The sequence below is a fragment of the Papilio machaon genome, chromosome 9 (assembly GCF_912999745.1).
Source record: "Papilio machaon chromosome 9, ilPapMach1.1, whole genome shotgun sequence".
NCBI lineage: Eukaryota > Metazoa > Arthropoda > Insecta > Lepidoptera > Papilionidae > Papilio > Papilio machaon.
Window position 1 is genome coordinate 6264378 of NC_059994.1, and position 17625 is coordinate 6282002.

General features: G+C 31.8%; 5 protein-coding genes across 5 annotated transcripts; 2 read left to right on the forward strand and 3 right to left on the reverse strand.

The window, feature by feature from the left end:
* Positions 1-642: 642 nt before the first annotated feature.
* LOC106711465 (prefoldin subunit 5) lies at positions 643-1970 on the reverse strand. The gene is made up of 3 exons (XM_014503781.2): positions 1707-1970; positions 1417-1626; positions 643-938 (listed from the first exon to the last, which is right to left on the reverse strand). The coding sequence occupies exons 1-3, from the start codon at positions 1806-1808 to the stop codon at positions 771-773; spliced, it is 480 nt and encodes a 159-aa protein (XP_014359267.1). The 5' UTR covers positions 1809-1970; the 3' UTR covers positions 643-770.
* Positions 1971-2581: 611 nt separating this feature from the next.
* Positions 2582-4539, forward strand: LOC106711469 (glutaredoxin-3). The gene is made up of 5 exons (XM_014503786.2): positions 2582-2684; positions 2754-2851; positions 3315-3483; positions 3907-4172; positions 4315-4539. The coding sequence occupies exons 2-5, from the start codon at positions 2802-2804 to the stop codon at positions 4490-4492; spliced, it is 663 nt and encodes a 220-aa protein (XP_014359272.2). The 5' UTR covers positions 2582-2684; positions 2754-2801; the 3' UTR covers positions 4493-4539.
* Positions 4540-4934: 395 nt separating this feature from the next.
* Positions 4935-7393, forward strand: LOC106711456 (golgin-45). The gene is made up of 6 exons (XM_045679350.1): positions 4935-5082; positions 5190-5689; positions 5767-5904; positions 6040-6101; positions 6179-6563; positions 6906-7393. Exons 1-6 carry the CDS (start codon positions 5055-5057, stop codon positions 7047-7049), a joined length of 1257 nt encoding a protein of 418 aa, XP_045535306.1. The 5' UTR covers positions 4935-5054; the 3' UTR covers positions 7050-7393.
* Positions 7394-9193: 1800 nt separating this feature from the next.
* LOC106711440 (protein CREG1) lies at positions 9194-13802 on the reverse strand. The gene is made up of 6 exons (XM_045679264.1): positions 13659-13802; positions 12247-12454; positions 11559-11713; positions 11164-11283; positions 10261-10342; positions 9194-10178 (listed from the first exon to the last, which is right to left on the reverse strand). The coding sequence occupies exons 2-6, from the start codon at positions 12434-12436 to the stop codon at positions 10027-10029; spliced, it is 699 nt and encodes a 232-aa protein (XP_045535220.1). The 5' UTR covers positions 12437-12454; positions 13659-13802; the 3' UTR covers positions 9194-10026.
* A 442-nt stretch (positions 13803-14244) lies between these two features.
* LOC106711464 (cleavage stimulation factor subunit 2) lies at positions 14245-17423 on the reverse strand. Its single transcript, XM_014503780.2, has 10 exons — positions 17288-17423; positions 16944-17212; positions 16738-16863; positions 16545-16652; positions 16279-16372; positions 16063-16113; positions 15346-15514; positions 14748-14845; positions 14593-14675; positions 14245-14384 (listed from the first exon to the last, which is right to left on the reverse strand). The coding sequence occupies exons 1-10, from the start codon at positions 17349-17351 to the stop codon at positions 14262-14264; spliced, it is 1185 nt and encodes a 394-aa protein (XP_014359266.2). The 5' UTR covers positions 17352-17423; the 3' UTR covers positions 14245-14261.
* Between the last annotated feature and the right edge of the window lie 202 nt (positions 17424-17625).

Here is a 17625-nt window from a genome sequence, read left to right on the forward strand (position 1 = left end):
TAGTCGTTGCCTTATTTAATTAATATTGTTTTGTGACTATAAGACATAATATTGTAGATAAATTCTATATAGTAAGATAGAATAATAAGCGACTACTTATAATGTAGATACCAGTGCATCATTTTGGCCTATTGAAAATAAATAATTTGGTGTCGCATACGCTTTTGTTTTTCCCCAAAAAAAATCTTTAACCAAAAAATTATATGAATGACAAATGAACAAAAAAACATCTTTTCAGTCAAAAAAACTAATTTCATGAATGTTTTCAATTGCTAGCTGAGCTCAAGCATAAAAATACGCTCAATACTCAGTCTTAATAGGGCTAAAAGTGATGAGATAGATTTTTCTAAGACTTTCATTTGCAACCTATATCTTTGTTAAGATTGCCTATTGTTGTAGCAACTATTCCTCAATATGCTTAAACATATGTCAAAGGTATTGGTGTCACATATCATCAGGAAGGCAATTTCTTTCTTGCACAAAAAAAAGGAGTGTTTATTTATTACAATAAAATTCATTATTACTTTTTAATAGTTTTTAATTTTTAACATAATTTTGTTATTGTGATACTACAACTTGACAAAGTGTTGAAAGATCATTTTTTTAAAATAATATTAAATAAATATGAAACATCATCATAAAATTAGGTTTCAACTACACTATAGTACTAAGACTTAAGTTGCAACTGAACAACATTTAACAGCGTGTTTGTTAGACTAACAAGGTTAAATATAAGCAATTTAAAGATTTCTCAGTAAATATTGTTATAATTAAGAGACTTTCTGAGGCTCAGACTGTGCTTGAATCTTCATTTCCATCATCATGCAAATAGCATCCTTTACTTTTGTCTTCTCAATACCTAAAACTTGGATTTTTTCCATTTGTTCAGTTACAAACTGAACTTTACGTTTGAAGTAATCTTTCGCTCCTTCGATATCCTGTAACATTAAGATTATATTCATACAAATAATCAGACTCATTATGAGATGTATACAGTTTAACACTGGTAGATGCCAACAACAGTATATTGCACAAATAGGTTGGCTGAGACGGTGAAATACTTCAACCACACAAAAGACAGGACTTAAGTCATTTTGCGTTTCATCTGATTCTGACACAAAGAAATGGAAATCTTCTCTTTCTGTGCATCCCCTCTGACATCAATTAAAGTAATGCAATGCAGTTGCCATAGCAAATGTCTATGAGCAATGGTTGCTTTGCTATTTCCACAAATTTAGGTACCCACTTCATCATTTACAAGCTTATAATATAAAAACATACTTTTTTCAAACCAAAGCCTTAATATAATCAATTTAATATGAAAATTCATAAATATCAAAATAATTTTAGCCATTTACAAAATACAAAATATAGCAATTGTCACCTTGTACTAAGCTACCAGAATTAATAACTTACTTTTTGTGCATAGTATCCAGTTCCAATATCAATAATAACATTATCGGTATCTGCTATAGTTCCAGACACATACATAGAGCTAGTCAGAGGAACAAGGATGGTTTTCCCCTTTGTAGCCGGTGTTAGCTTCTCGACAGTTTCCCCGGAGTCCACAAATTTGCCTTGTGCTATCTTTAGAGCTTGTAAAGACTCTTGGAAGACTTGAAGATCCTAAAAGAAATAAGATATGTAATAGAACTTATCGTTTATTTTAATACTAAAAATATAAATATATTTTGAAATTTAATTACATGATCCACTTGCTGTTTGAGTTGGGCCAACTGTGGAAGATTCAGCTTTGACAGGTCAATCTGCTGCATCCCCGGTGCCGGAGCCATTGAAACCGAAGACATATTAGTATGATTATAGTTTCTTTAGCTCAAATATACCAGATAAGATTAATTTGACAAGACAATTTTCACTGCATAATTATAGACTCGAGTCTTAATATTCCAACAACCACAATGCTTACGAAAAATCGTTACAAAGGAAAAGCAAAGAATAGGTGTAGGCACCGAACTCTGAGTTCTACAGATAATACTGAGATACGGACAGGACGCTGCTAGGATATGACAGCTTTTGCCTCATTGTTAAAATAATATTGCTGACGCGAAATTCTGCCTATATTTTTAGTACGAATTTTCATCACCGCAAACAACTTTTACCATCACTGTTGAAATGAAGAAAATCAAATAGGCGCAAAATAGCAAGGCCAAACCATGGCTTATGGCCTGTCCAGGTATAAGTCAGGTCAGTGCCAAAGAAAACCGCAGACAATTTGTTTGCACTTAGAACCACTGACACATAGCCTGGCTATGAACCCTGGTATTTCGTGCCTATTTGATTCGAGGATTTCATCCAAAATTTGACATCTTAGCAGCTCGAAGAGAATATCTTGGTATATTACTTATGGGTCATAGGTAATATACCAAGATATTCGAAAGCGTTAGTAAAGAAATAAAATTAGCAATCAGGAACTTCAACAGACTCGTTTCAGTCGGAAAAAAGATAAAGCAAAACTTGTCATCTCCAAGCAACCTATCCGTTTTTAAAGATCTGTTGTCAAGAACTTTGCCTTATTTTATCTGTCTTTGCCTTTCCTTAGTTTATTTGTCATTTACTCTTTTACCTACTCTTTGTTCGGTGCAAATGCAATTGCAACTGCATTTCGGTGATTAAAAAAAATTGGACTGTTTCCAAATAAGATTTATACAAAATAAAAAATATAGGTAGAGGAAAAAACCAGATAAACTAAATGTAACTAAGAATAAAATTTTCAACGTTATATACCTTTTCAGATTTAGTTGTATAAATTAAAGAACATATAAGTCTAACCTCGTTACACAATGTCTGTTACTAAATTGGAAACTGTCGACAATTTCGTTAATTTTATTGGGTGAGAATCTTATTTTTTCAATATTAATATTATCATGTTACATAACCTCTGTGGGTGTAAAGAAAATATGTATGTAATATATATTGGTAAAATATTTTAGCTACAAGTAGAAAGAGATGCTGTTTATTTAAAAAAATTTAAGTCCAATACTAAATTAACTTTTACGCTATAAAGGCAGCAAGATTTAAACTATACTGACAACTTGATTAATATTTACAAAAGATTTCACAAGAATTCAAAAGAAGATTAAGCATTAAAACAATTCCTCGCAGAACCAAAGAAAAATGAATTTGTATATGCCTATTAAAGAAAATATACATTACAATTACAAGTTAATTTCATAATTTGATTTGAACTAACTAAACTAACGAACTAAATCATCATGATGATGATGATGATTTAGCGGTAAAAATGTAATTTTGTTAAATTATTTTTCACCTTTAATATGTCATAAATTTTTCAGCTCCCCTCAACTAGCAGTAGTACATTTTTCAACTGATTGGGCAGAACAATGCCCTCAAATAACAGCAGTGCTGGAAGAACTTTCTGCACTTCCTGAAATTAAGTCAAGTGGTAGTAAATTTGGAGCCTGCGATGCAGAAGGTCTCTCAGAAATCTCACTTAAATATAAGGTTAGTAACTCGTAAGTTAACATATTGATAAAATTCTTATTGCATAAGAAACCTGCATAAAAAGGCAAACATAAAAAAATATTTGAATTAAATTAAAACTAACATTAATCTTGCTTTTAGATATTCCCTCTCAAATCAAATTATTAAAAGATTGTTCACCACAATTATTTCAGAATAACAATATTCCATAAATATTAGGATCAAAATATAGATAAGAAACATTGTTCATACAATAATAATAGACAACCCACAAAGCAAAAATGTTTAAGAGAGTTCAAGCATAAAGCAGAGTAGAATTTTTCTCATGACCGCTGGAAAATCTGAAATCCATTAAAGAAAAGCACATAGACTTTCTCATATTTATGTGGACATTTGATGTTTTAGATTTGTAACATAAATTTAAACCCTTCTAAACATTTACAGGTTGATTCAGTTCCAACAGTGATTTTATTTAAAAATGGAGCACAAGTAGATAGAGTGGATGGGGCTGATGTATCACAAATTACTGCTAAAGTAAAAGCTCAAAGCCTTGGTAAATCTACTCCTGCTACAATAGCTAAAGTGCCACTAAAAGAAAGACTTGAAGCACTTATCAATAGGCATAAGGTGATGATTTTTATGAAAGGTGACAGGCTAAAACCAAGATGTGGATTTAGCAGGACTCTCATTGAAATTATGAATGAAACAGGGTATGTTAAAACATTGCAAGTTTGCACACTTAAACATAATAAATTTTAATCTATTTGAAGTAATTTATAAAGGTACATAACAAAGGAATATTTTCAATGATGTCTTATTAATCATATAATGTATGATGTTTTTTTTTTACAGAGTATCATATGATACCTTTGATATCCTAACTGATGAAGAAGTCCGTCAAGGGCTTAAAGAATACTCTGATTGGCCAACCTATCCTCAATTATATGTAAAAGGCGAACTAGTTGGAGGATTAGATATAATTAAGGAAATGAAAGCTAATGGTGAATTAGAATCTACTTTAAAGGAATAATGTGTTCATCTGGTGTAATTTTTTTTTATTTATTAAATAAATAATTTGGGTACTGAGTTTTGCACTTGGTTTCAATTTTTTCTTAAATCCTACAATTTTGGAAAGATTTATGTTTATTTAAAATTGGTTTTGAGCTGCAGGTTTTTCCATTCAAGTAAAATTCACCTGTTAATAGATACCACTATATCTGATGACCTTGTCAACTTTGTATGACCAATAATTTTAATCTAAAATTACAAAGTTTATTCAATTTTTCTACAACTAAGAAACTATAATTTCACTCTTTTTGATTGTATTAAAAACTAGTTCCACTAATAAAAGTAAAACTAATCATGATTTTTTGCATATAAAAATAATTTTGTTTTACAAATCCAAAAAATGAGAAATCAAAACATAATCTACTCTGTTGCGGCCTTTTATATATCTGTCACACTGTCAGCTGTCTGTCAGTCGTTTCGATTCGATTTTGAAGTTTTGTTTAGATTTTTAATTTACGTGATTGTAAATATTTTGTTGACGTATGCAACAATTTGCTATTGTGGTGTTATTCCCAAAATAGAAAATGGACAAACCAAATTCTTTTCGCGCAGGTATAGTCAATACAATTACCTTTTTATCTTAGCATAGCGAACTATAACTATTTCTTTTTCTACTAATCTTTCCACATATTAAAAACTATTAAAATAAATTGTTCTAGAAATGTTAAGCAAAGCAAGAACCGCAGGCGATGGCATGGAATCAGCTGATATTGTTGTTGAAAGTAAGTCCAAACCTGAACATAGGCGTAACGCGTCTACTAACAGTACCGATTCCCTTTTACCTACACGTCTGATTCAACTATATCCATCTAAAATAGTGACATCAGAGAAGAAAACTTCACATGTGTACTCTAAAAGTCCAAAATTTGTCCCATATGAACCTTATCCTGGTGCAGTTAAACCAATAACCTCACAAACAACATCAAAAAATACAAAGAAATCAAGAAATAACATGGATATCAACACATTGATATCTCAGATGTCACAAATGGATACAAACTTAAATGAATACAAACCTAGACCTAAGTTAGCATCTGTTAGTGATAAATCCGCAACGGATATTGAAAAAGACAACACTGATAATGACTTAAAGAAAAAACTGGAAGAAGCACAAAAAGAAAATGAAACTTTAAAAGAGCAATTAAAGCAACAAGTTCAGGTATTATCACAAATTTTATATTTTATTAATATAAATCAACTTATAATGTATAAACAATGTGATAAATGCATTTTCAGGTAAATAAGGAACTAAAAACAATGTTAGTTGCTTCCATGGGAGAAGACCTTGAAATACAAGTACAATCATTAAATGAGGATAAAAAACATCTAGCAAATGCTTTGATTAATTCCGCACAACACCTTTCAACACATCAGGTATTTGAAAATTAACATTTACCATGTAAATTGAATTCTGAACAAATATTGTGGGAGACTTTAAATTAAAGAGAATTTTTATTATTTCTGTCTACTAGTATATGAAAAATTGTCATAGGTTTTTAATATTTTTAGGAACAAACAGAGTGGCTCGCTGGACAATGTGAGGTATGGAGGAGTAAATTTCTTGCTAGCAGGTAGAAAATAGTAGTAGTGTTTTGATACTTAATTAAAATTTAATCTTTAGATACTAAAGTATTTTTTTTTTTCATAGTTTAATGGTAGAAGAGCTGGCTAATTGCAAGAAGTTACTTAATGAAAAAACAGTGAATTTGCAACAAGCCATTAAGAAATTATTAGATGAGAGATGTAGAACAAGGGACATGATGTTAAGCACATATAGAAATTTATACAGCCTTCATGAGAAATGGCTAGAAAATATAGCCATATCTGACTATATCAGTAATACTAAGATATATAGCAGGCCAATAGGGAACTTGAACTTCACAGCAACGTTGCCACATTCAACAAACATTTTAGATATGGCATCGGTAAATTTGAAATTATCAGAAAACATCAGTAGCTCAGTTGAGAAGCAAGATATTAGCCATTTCAATATGTTGCCATCGGCTACTGAAGCTGAAATGTATGCTGAAAATGTGAGTATCTATATATATAAAAGAAAGTCGTGTTAGTTACACTATTTATAACTCAAGATCGGTCGAACTGATTTAGCTAAAAATTGATGGGGAGGTAGCTTAGAACTAGGAGACGGACATAGGAACTTTTTTATTTTGTGTGCATTTTTTTATTTCGCGCGGACGGAGTCGCGGGTAAAAGCTAGTTTAATATATTATTTTAGATATGTCTGCCTTGTATTTTATGTTTTACATAATAGACAAGTTGAATGTTTCAAAGTGTGTCCTATTCGATAAATAAATGCCTATTCATCACTACCACAAAATTAAGTAAAAATGCTCATTAGTATATATTTTTTTAAGGTTATGGCATTGCCCCTAGAAGTTAAGAAGGCAAACGAGGATCCAGTAAATGCTTTGGTGAACCACGCATACAACAATAGCACTAATGTTGCACCACCTGTTGCTTCTTGTGTACACTGCAATGGAAGAGTACAATTATTATAATGGATTTATTGGGAACATTAAGTATTGGGATAATAACTTACTCATTATGTCTAGTATCTAAATAATCGGGATATTATATTATTGGATTTACAGGTGTTTATAAACCTGAGTGTTTGGTGAGAAATCAACCTACAGATCAATTGTTCCAATGGGAATAAAAACTGCTGATTATTCAGTAGGTTGATTGGTCAAATGGGATATATCAATAAACCTATTATTTCTACTCATATCCTTTTGTTAAGGTGTAAAAAAACTTCGTAGTATTAATTTCTTAATGAAATATTTCAAAGTGTTAGTGTGAATATATTTATTTTAATTTTTTTTTTTGCCTAATATTTAGAATAACAGATGAATATTAACATATGTAGAAATCGTTTTTGAATATTGATTTTGAAGTTAGATAATAAAAAAAAAATGATTAGTAATTATATTTTTTTTATTATCTTGAATTATAATAATTATTTATTCTATATTTTACACAGTATATATTTATTGCTTTTGTCATCAAAATTTGAAGGTCACTTCAAAGAAAACTAATCCTAATTACTATTAATTTTAAATGTTTTACTATAGAAGAATACACCAATTTTTTTGCTCATAACGAATATGTTTTTAGTTTTCCTTTTTTTTATCTCTAACTGAACATTACGTAAAAAATAATGTCATTAGAGCTATAAAGTTAGTATCTTAGTACATATCATTCTTTAGGTCATGTATATGAGACCTATTGATATCAAATTAGACGATGTTTTTTTTTAAACTGTACCAAAAATGATAAATTCTTATACATTGAACTTAGTTATGTAAAGATAATTAATTGTGTGGGTCGACGTAACTTGGTTTCTACTGTCATGACACATGTATTGAGACATACAGTTGTCTCTATAATTAGGAACTCAACTAAAATGTAAGAGCTGCAAATCAACTCACATGTGTGAAGCAGATCAGTCAACTTGCAACCCAGCCAAATTTGTACCTGCATAGAGTTGTGATTAGCGTTTCGAGCTGCTAACTGCTAGTCAGGCAGCTTGCGGCTCATTGGCTCATATTGTAATAGTACATCTCGATGAGCCATCTAGGTTTTGAATGACAACCGAATGGTTCAAATATCTGTGAGCTGAACTTATGAACCGATTCAGAGTCCTTGGCTTATCAAAGAGAATGTCAGAGATGACAAAGTCAAAGTGACATTGTATTGATACAATGTCGCTTTGACTTATTAATCTCCAAATAAAAATGTTTAATAATCAACTTTTAAATTAAAACATTAATACTTTTTACTTATAGATAGGTGCAGAGGATAATATACTAACTTTTTTATTTATCTATATAAATAAAAGAAAGTCGTGTTAGTTACACTATTTATAACTCAAGATCGGTCGAACGGATTTAGCTGAAAATTGATGGGGAGGTAGCTTAGAACTAGGAGACGGACATAGGAACTTTTTTATCTTGTGTGCATTTTTTTTATTCCGCGCGGACAAAGTCGCGGGTAAAAGCTAGTTTACTATAAAGGTATCATTTGTTTAACACCATTGTAGATTTTGTAAACGTTTGATAATAATTCAAATGCAACCTTTTCATTGTACTAATTGATGTTAATAGTTTTTATAATTTCTTATATGGGATTTAAAAAGGAGCAATTTGATATTTGTTTATTTTACATTTAATTGTTTTTCAGTTATTTTGCTTATAAAAAGACCCACTCTCTTGTAAATCAATACTACAATAATTTACAATTTCTTCGAAGTATTTTTTTATATAATTCATTAAATGTGTCACTTTAAACTTTTTCTGAGTTGTATGTTGTGTTCACGGTTGTGATAATAATTAAACAAGATATTTATTTTAAACATAACTATGTTATTTAGAATGCGGCTATGCATTTTAAAATTATGTTTTTATGTTCCAAATTTAAAATCACAACAAAATATTGGTTTTTTTTTAACAAATGTCATAACAAAGATATTTTAATAATTAAACTCAGGTAGTAGTTTATAGGTCAAGAAATGATATAATAATTTAATAATGTAGAAAATCTTTATTTTTAAAACACTGTAACAATTACTTTGTAAATATGTATTTATTATTTGTAAAATAATAAAAAAAACTTATCACAAATTACATTTTATATTTTCATGGGACAAAGATCATACCTTTACCCATGTAAGAGAAATGGTTTGACTATTACTCTATACTCGTCTTTTTTCGCTTATTTAAATGGAATCAACATTATTCGATTTTAAATTATTGCTTAAGGTAAAAACATTATTGCGTTATTTTTTTATTTGTGATAGAATAAAATATCACAATAGATTTTTTCTTCTGACGAAGTAAGTGTTTGGCGGACATTTCTTTATTCTATCCTCTTTTTTTCTTTCTATCCACTTTTTTCCCCGTGAACTGTCGTATTTTTGTTTAATTGTACCCATGACTCCTGGTTTATTTCTAATGGGTTCGCACCTTACTTTAATCATTCATTTGGTCGTAGGTTTCAGAGACCACAATGCCCGTTTATAAAATATTGTTATCTCTGTTTTATCAAAAATAATGACAGGAATGATATTGTCATGTTTGATATAGATTTTGGTCTCAGAAAACAACCAACGGTCTGTGTACAAAACAAAATAGCAAAACTAACTTTTACCACATTGTCCTTAGATTTAATTTGTTTTTTGTAATTTAGTACGTACTACATTACAGTACTAAAAAGGAACACTACAATAGTACCTATGATATCACCGTTATAAAAGATACAATACAGGTTCAATTGTTACTATGGTACAGTTGAAGAATTAAATATGCTTCCCACTTAGGACAAATATCGTACAGCCATCTGTCACCATAGGAGCTATAATTTAGCAGGTATGTATGTTGCTGTGTACAAGTTTTTGAACTAATTGTGGGCGTCAAATGAAATTTCACCATGGGTAGGAAATAAACGTTCTCGACTATACAAATAATAATGAAGATGGTATTACAAGTGCAAACGATTGTAGTAGTGCAATACTTCCTCGCCGGTGTAGTTGTACGCGAGATAGTCTTTTACGGAGACATATTTAGCACCTCCGAACCAGTCCACCATTGCGATTTGAGCTATCTTCATCTTAGCTACGAACCAATTGTGATCTATAAAATATAAAAGACGATGTTAACTTAATATGAACATTTAAAAAACTTGGTTTAGTGAACAAATAGTAAAAACACAAACCAGGGGGAAAATGTGCCATAGCTGGGTGCCTTTCAAACAACGCAGCTTTAGCGAAAGTGTATTCCGGGGTGCCTTCTTTAACCTAAAACAAATTTGAATCTTATTATTGTTGCGATTTAAAACAATAGACACGCAAGAAATACACCGAATATGTACTTTGTAATAATTTTATTAAGTTTTCTGTTATGAAAAATTATGGTTTCTCTTAAAATACTCCACTACTGATATGTTAACTGTCAAATTACGGGTCAATGTCTTACAAAATTTATTAGATTACTTAAATCTCTTCCTTCCAATAATATACAATCAAATGAATGTACGATAATCGGATTAAAGAAATAACTCAGGATAATTAAGATAAAAATTATCAGAATAGAGAGCTTATTGTTAAAAATAAACAATATTGTTTGAGGTTGTGATCTCAAACGATCCATTATATTATCATTTGCGAGATAGCGAAGGTGATAAGGAGGACGTGTGTTAATTCATGTAGAGTGCCAATGTAAACAGCATAGACGATAACTACGGCTTATCTGAACAAACGTTGCAAGGTTTTTTTTTATATCATTTAATATTAATAAAAAATTAGCGTCCATGCGATTTAATAAATTTGAACACATGTGCGAAAATTAATTGACGATCATGTTAAAAATGCCGTTCGAAAATTATAACCATTCCGATTTGGTAGTAGCTGCAAACATTTTATTTTGTTATCTATATTAACATATAGATCTCAATGAATGTTGGCTTATTTCCAATCTTAAAAAAGCTTTCCGGGTATAATTAGATTTTTTTTTATTTGATTCTGAAAGATGATGATTGATTCAATTCTGAGGATACAATTAGTAGGATTATTATTTAATCTCATAAATATACGTCAGCTTATTCAACTATATTAATTACCTTCTTCATTTTGCCCGACAGCATGAGTCTGGTGCAGCGCGGGTCCTCAGGGTCCCACTTTTGGCTTTCGCAGTATCGCGTCTCTTCGAGGGACACGAGGACTGTTGCACGTGTGTTTTTCTGTTAACAGTCTTACAGTTACCCAGAGTCGCATAAAGGTTAATCAAGCAGCCACTTAGTGTAGGTTTTTCATATTACACGTTAAAGGATTTTTAAAGGTCGTCTCTCATTTGTTGATGTTTCTACATATTCCGAGTGTGAAGCAAGACACACCTTCAGTTAACTGTTAATTAAAGTTAACTGTACGGAAGTTAAAATTGAAAGTGTGTAGCGGACTTCAGAATTTTATGTAATTTATGCTACTAATTGTTTGATAAATTCAAAGTACCTCTTACCGTTAAATCGCGTGCAGTAAAGTCCAAAGGTGACATGTAAAAGTACGGCATGCCGGTAGAATTAGCCATTGAGCCATCCACTATGGATTTAACATTTGTGAAAGGAAAACCCGAGATAGCCGGTTGTGTTGATATGGTAGCTATAGACACCCAATCTGTCAACAAAATGTATCCTTACAAGACTGTAATACGAAAGTAATGCGAACTGAAACGATTTGGATTAAAACAAATGATTCGTTACCTTTACAATAAATTTATTACTATTATAAACAGAAAACGTCGCAAAATGAGTATCATTTTTCGTATTCAATTTAATATAATAATTTTATTGTGTATTTTTACAAACTTGGCATATTATCGTAGGTATTCCAAAAAGCCAGTGTTATTGTACAATACGAAGGTTGGCTTTTACAGTGTAATTAATTGCATGAGAATAATCGTTATAAATTCTGCATTTTACCTCATTTATTTTTGAAAGTAAGCAGTATCCGATATTTATATGCTTGACCTCAAAATGTAATTAAGTAAATGTATATGCGAGAGACAGATACTTAAAAAATAATCTCTTATACGAAACCTTTTGATAGGGGAAAGACTATTTAAAATTTCTTCAGTAGTTTTTTAGATCATTGAGATCGAACGACTACTTTAACTTTATAATAATATGTAGGTTCCAAAAATACATTACCACAGTTGTGCATCACATATCGTGCCATCTCAACCAATTTGTTGTGATCTGGTGGACCGGCCTTCTTGTGGTGGAATTTTCGAGAAGGAATTTCGTTCTCATGGTCTTCTTCCAGATGTCGTTGGGTAGCCCAAGCTTCGGATCCATGCAAGCTCAGAAGGCATACTGCTACAGTTAATGACCACTTCATCCTTATTTTTTAAATTACCTGCAACAAAGACATAACGAAGTGTATTTCATCATCATTATCACCAACCTACTCTACGTCCCTCCTGATGGACGTACCCTATCTAAGTCAGGAATGACTAGGCCATAGTCAACCACGCAAGTTGGTTAACTTCACACGTATCTTTGAATTTCTTTGCAGATTTGTGCAGGTCACGATTGTGCGTGCACGGTATTTTCTTTTAAAGCAAGAACGTTGGATAAATGTACGTAAGTAAATCAAAAAACAAATTGATACATGACGGGATTCGAACCCAGGACCAGTAGATTACAAGTCAAGTGCTTAACTCCTGAGCTGCCGACGCTCTTATTAAGTGTATCCGATGAATATAATTTTAACTTTATTTTTAGTTATTACTTGAAAAATATCGTTATTTTTAAATACGTAAACATTGTGTTACGTTAATTAGTTACCGTTACCTGTTTTTTATTTTCCTTATTGATGGGATTTTCCTGTTTATTGAATGTTCAAAGCTTTCATTCAGCTATAAATTCGTTTTAATTAAAATAACGAAACAATTATCGTAGTGTTTTACCAACATCTTAATTATATGAATTTTTGAAAAGACTAGCGAAAAAAACGGCATTTTAAGTACTATATCCATTGTGCGAAGATTCCTCTTTCTGTTCAAACTTTTACGTGCAACAAACACTGACAAAATTAGTTGCGACATGGTCATAAAAATTGACATTGAATTAGCAGTTTCCATGCAAAGTTTATTGGAATGATCATAAATTAACACGTTGCTGTATTGTACGTATGTTTTAAAAATAATTAAAATGCAAAACACGTCGTAGTGTTTTGATGAAATCAAGTTGAATATCACGTATATACATAATACATATCGATTCCTTATAACCAATGCAGATGGAAAGTATTGACTATTCTTTTTTTATAAAACCGGTATCGAAGACATGAACAAAATCTTATATATAAAATTTCCATGTCACAATGTTAGTTACCGTACTCCTCCGAAGCGGCTTTAACGATTTTTACCAAATATAAAATTTCCATGTCACAATGTTAGTTACATTTTATATTTGATATCTAGATTATAAGTGCTTATTATTTCTATTTTTAAAACAAGACTTGCAGTGTTACTTTCGAAAACATAATTTAAAGCAAAAAAAAAAACTATTTATATTATAAGCCGAACAAAAAGTTATAAAAATATGCCTTAGTTTACCTTATAACTACGTAGTTGCAGTATTCGTTTAGGGGCAAACACTGATCACTGCCAATAACACTAATTATGTTTCACCGAACGACCTATAACGTTCGGTGCTGAACGGTGACAAGTCAAAATTGAACTGAACGCGCTTTTCTAGACGGAAGTGATAAATTAGCCAGTAAGCAAGTTGAGTAGGGCATGTAAATGAGTGATGTTGTCACTGTCAAAAATGACAAGCACTTTTGACATTATTTTTTTTTTATTATTTTTCAGGCGTAGCATCGATTATTTTGGGGTATTAAGAATTGTTAAAATTAAAGATGATTTGACATGGAGTTGATAGAAATTGTTTCGGTCGTTTCTAAATATTGTGCGTCAACAAAATTTGTTAAAAGTGATCGATTTAGCTTTGCGATTAGATCATTTTCATGTTTATCTATAGGCCGCGAATTTCATATCAGGCTGAGAAAAGATATTTCAGGTATAACAACAGTATTTCAGCACGTTTATATTAAATTGAAATAGTCTTATCTACCGTAACAACTAAAAGAACAACGTAAATAAAAAACCCATTTTATTCAATAGCATTTACTGAAAAAAATATTATAATCTAGTGTATTAGCGTTGCTGCGTGCTCTTGGCGATCTGTTCCTTGAGCATGAGTATGCTGGCGCGTTGTTCGGGCGGCAGCAGTGCGATCTGTTCGTCCGACAACTGCAGTACTTGCATTATCAGCGCCGCCTGTTTACAATAAAGTAATTAATTTCTTACTTCTTTTATTCTATTGATGAAGACAGGAGTAACAGGTAGTATGCATTATGCACCCCAAATAAATGTGTCGAATTCGATTACGAACGAAAATTAGGTTACTGTATTATAAAGAAGGTTAAGCGAAATAAATAATAAAGTATACAAATATTAGAGGCTGAAGTTAAATGTGAAAACATACCTTTTCTTGATCCGAAGCACCGGAAGGTATGCCTTGTATTGTTCTGGCTTGAGCCATGCTCGGCATGCCTGGGGGCATTTGTTCTGCAATACAAATGTACAGTTTGACTTATTCATGATTTATAACCATACAAGGTAATAGTCAAAAGGACTTACGAGGCATTTTATTTTGAGTTCGTGGGTCATTTGGCCGTACGCGAGGATCCGCATTGAAGCCTTGAGCGTTCGCGAGGCGTGGGTCACGCGGGAACATACTGAAAATGTTATCATTTAATTAAAATCATTTAATAGGTACTCCATTCCTTTAACATGTTCAGTGGCCACCGGCTCGCTCGGCTATTGTTACTGACAACAATAAAATGGTGGCATGGAATGGAAGAGTGTTCTATTGTTCGTATTGGTAGTATTAATCCACAAATATTGTTTTATACTTTTTCTTGTTGCAGCAAATATATTTTCGCCTTCGCTGTAAACATCTCATTTAAAATGGAACACAACATCAATATGATAATCAATAACGTTGACTTACATTACTCGGGTCTCCTTAGGAGTGGGATGACTAAAGAGAAATTTGAATTTGTAACAAAACTATTCAATTAATGTCAAAATAGTGTCATTTTTAATTGTACTTTTAATCAAACCTAATAGGAAAAGGTAAAAAAAATGGACGATATTTAGCATTTTTTTACGAATTTGGAATATATTTTACGCTCAGCGATGTACTAATAATTAATGTAAATTAAATTCATAATACTTGTCTTGATTGAGCGGGGGCGGCACGGGGTGTGGCGCGGGGTGCGCGGGGTGCGCGGGGTGCGCGGGCGGCAGACTGCGCATGTCCTGGTCCAGCAGCGGCGGCACCGGCGCACGCGCACTGCGCAGATCCACGTCCATGCCCGCCATGTTCGACATCCCACTGCGGGCTGTTGGGTAACATTTCATTTACCACCTCATTACAACCACCAGGTAACTATTGAGTGGTTGTAGTGGTCATTTATAAATTACTTTTGCACGCGACTCCGTCCGCGTGGAAGAAAGGAAACAGAATAAAAAGTATTCTATGCAAGTATCTTAGTTCTAAGCAACATCCCCACCAATTTTCAGCCAAAACAAGGCTTTCTTTTCTATATCTATAGATAAATTAGAGATGGAAAATGTAAATTGCTCTGTATAGTATATATATTTATTTATTTACTAACTGACGGTGTCAATACCGAAACATTCATTTATAAGATGTATTCAAAAAAAAATCATATCACACTAATCATACTAATATTGTAAATGCGAATGTTTAGATGGATGGATGTTTGTTTGAAGGTATCTCCTGAACGGGTCAATGGATCTTGATGAAATTTGTCACAGATGTAGAACATAGTCGGGAAGAACACATAGGCTACTTATTACTATTTTTTTTTAATTCCGCGCGGACAGAGTCGCGGGCGACATCTAGTTATTACATAAAAGTACTTACGGTTGTATTGATTGGGTGTAGGGGCGGGATTATTCATCATCTGTGATGGCACTGAAAATATAATTGAAATTAATTATGATTTTCCTACTTTTAATAATGTTACAGAGAATTCATTAAAATTAAAGTTTGATCAATATTCACACAAAACACTTAATTTGTTTTTATTTACAATTAAATCAATAATAATGTTTGTTTTGCCTATTTATTTTATTTTACCTTGTTGTTGATTTGATGGCATATAGTTATTAGGCATTGGAGGCTTGTCAGGCTGTAAGACTGGTGGTACGGGGTTGCTGGGATGTAGCATGCTCTGAAATATAGTTATTAAATAGGTCTTTCATAAAAAGTTACGAAATGATAGTTACTGTAAAAACTTTGTAATTCGATATTTGTGTACTCCTAGTACTATATCACATAAATAAATGAGAATATAAAATTTTTTGTGTAAATGTTTTGGCAATGTGAATGTATAAAAAACTTACAACAGCTGTAACTGGGTCAACAATTCTCATTATGACTTGCGCCTGGAGTAAAGCATATGCTAGCTGAGGATTTTGAAGCAACATGTTTCGAGCTTCAGATGGATTATTCTGAAATATCAAATTACATTCAAAATTGATTTATATAGTGATTTACATCAATGAATGAAGTAAAAATATAATTATATCAACATACTTGAACACAAAGCTTCATTTGTTTCATAAGTTCAAACATTTGCTCTGGGGGCAGAGTAGCCACTGCTTTACTAATTGCCTCTGGGGCTTTTTCTGGTTCAACAGCTTCTCCATATGGATTTTCTACCTATAAAATATAAAAGAAGCACTAAGATTTAAAGTTATACAGCATATAAAAAGTGAATCATAATGAAGTAAAATCCATACCTGTGGACCCTGCATCAAGGCTTGCATTTCCATTCTTGATTTTTCGGTACAAGCATTATCGACTCTAAGTGATCGTCCACCAATTTCATAACCATTTAAATTTCTCATGGCACTAAGCGCTGTTTCCTGATCCTTGTATTCGCAAAAGCCATAACCTTTAGGTTTTCCAGTCTCTCTATCAAACACTAGTTTAAAAGACAAGACCGGCCCCACTTCGCTGAATATATCTTTAAGCTTCTCCTCCGTAGCTTCGTAAGGTATATTACCCACTAGAAAATGATAAAAAATAGTGTAAATGCAGGATTTTGCAAAATGTTTATCATGTTAATAATTATAAAATTTACCAAAGACGGATCTCATGGATTTATCCATGATGCTTTGTTCTTCTTTTTCTTTACTTTTATCCATGTTTACAGGATAATATTTATCTAATATTTGGAAAACTTTAATTCAGTTAAAAGTACACTGATTAAAAATATGACCCGCCACAACAAACTTTAGATCTGTCACTAGTCACTGTCATTTGTCATCTGTCACATAGGATAGGATATTAGTATTCTAATTGGTCAAGGAGCATTCAATTTCAACTTACTACCTTACTAACACAATAAATGCGAATGTTGGGTGGATGGAACTTTTTACTAGGTATCTCCTGAACGACGAAACTGATCTCGATTGAATG

Coding starts and splice junctions, on each gene's coding strand:
- LOC106711456 (XM_045679350.1), top strand. CDS start 5,055: ATGGACAAACCAAATTCTTTTCGCGCAG. Junction 5,083..5,189: donor ACCAAATTCTTTTCGCGCAG/GTATAGTCAATA, acceptor AAATTGTTCTAG/AAATGTTAAGCAAAGCAAGA. Junction 6,102..6,178: donor AGTAAATTTCTTGCTAGCAG/GTAGAAAATAGT, acceptor TTTTTTTCATAG/TTTAATGGTAGAAGAGCTGG.
- LOC106711465 (XM_014503781.2), bottom strand. CDS start 1,808: ATGTCTTCGGTTTCAATGGCTCCGGCACCGGGGATGCAGCAGATTGAC. Junction 1,627..1,706: donor TCAAACAGCAAGTGGATCAT/GTAATTAAATTT, acceptor TATTTCTTTTAG/GATCTTCAAGTCTTCCAAGA. Junction 939..1,416: donor CTGGATACTATGCACAAAAA/GTAAGTTATTAA, acceptor TTAATGTTACAG/GATATCGAAGGAGCGAAAGA.
- LOC106711469 (XM_014503786.2), top strand. CDS start 2,802: ATGTCTGTTACTAAATTGGAAACTGTCGACAATTTCGTTAATTTTATT. Junction 2,852..3,314: donor AATTTCGTTAATTTTATTGG/GTGAGAATCTTA, acceptor TAAATTTTTCAG/CTCCCCTCAACTAGCAGTAG. Junction 4,173..4,314: donor GAAATTATGAATGAAACAGG/GTATGTTAAAAC, acceptor TTTTTTTTACAG/AGTATCATATGATACCTTTG.
- LOC106711440 (XM_045679264.1), bottom strand. CDS start 12,436: ATGAAGTGGTCATTAACTGTAGCAGTATGCCTTCTGAGCTTGCATGGA. Junction 11,714..12,246: donor ATATGTGATGCACAACTGTG/GTAATGTATTTT, acceptor TTTTGTTGACAG/ATTGGGTGTCTATAGCTACC. Junction 10,343..11,163: donor TGTCGGGCAAAATGAAGAAG/GTAATTAATATA, acceptor AATTTGTTTTAG/GTTAAAGAAGGCACCCCGGA.
- LOC106711464 (XM_014503780.2), bottom strand. CDS start 17,351: ATGGATAAAAGTAAAGAAAAAGAAGAACAAAGCATCATGGATAAATCC. Junction 16,114..16,278: donor GCCATCAAATCAACAACAAG/GTAAAATAAAAT, acceptor TTATATTTTCAG/TGCCATCACAGATGATGAAT. Junction 15,515..16,062: donor TACACCCAATCAATACAACC/GTAAGTACTTTT, acceptor GTTACCCAACAG/CCCGCAGTGGGATGTCGAAC.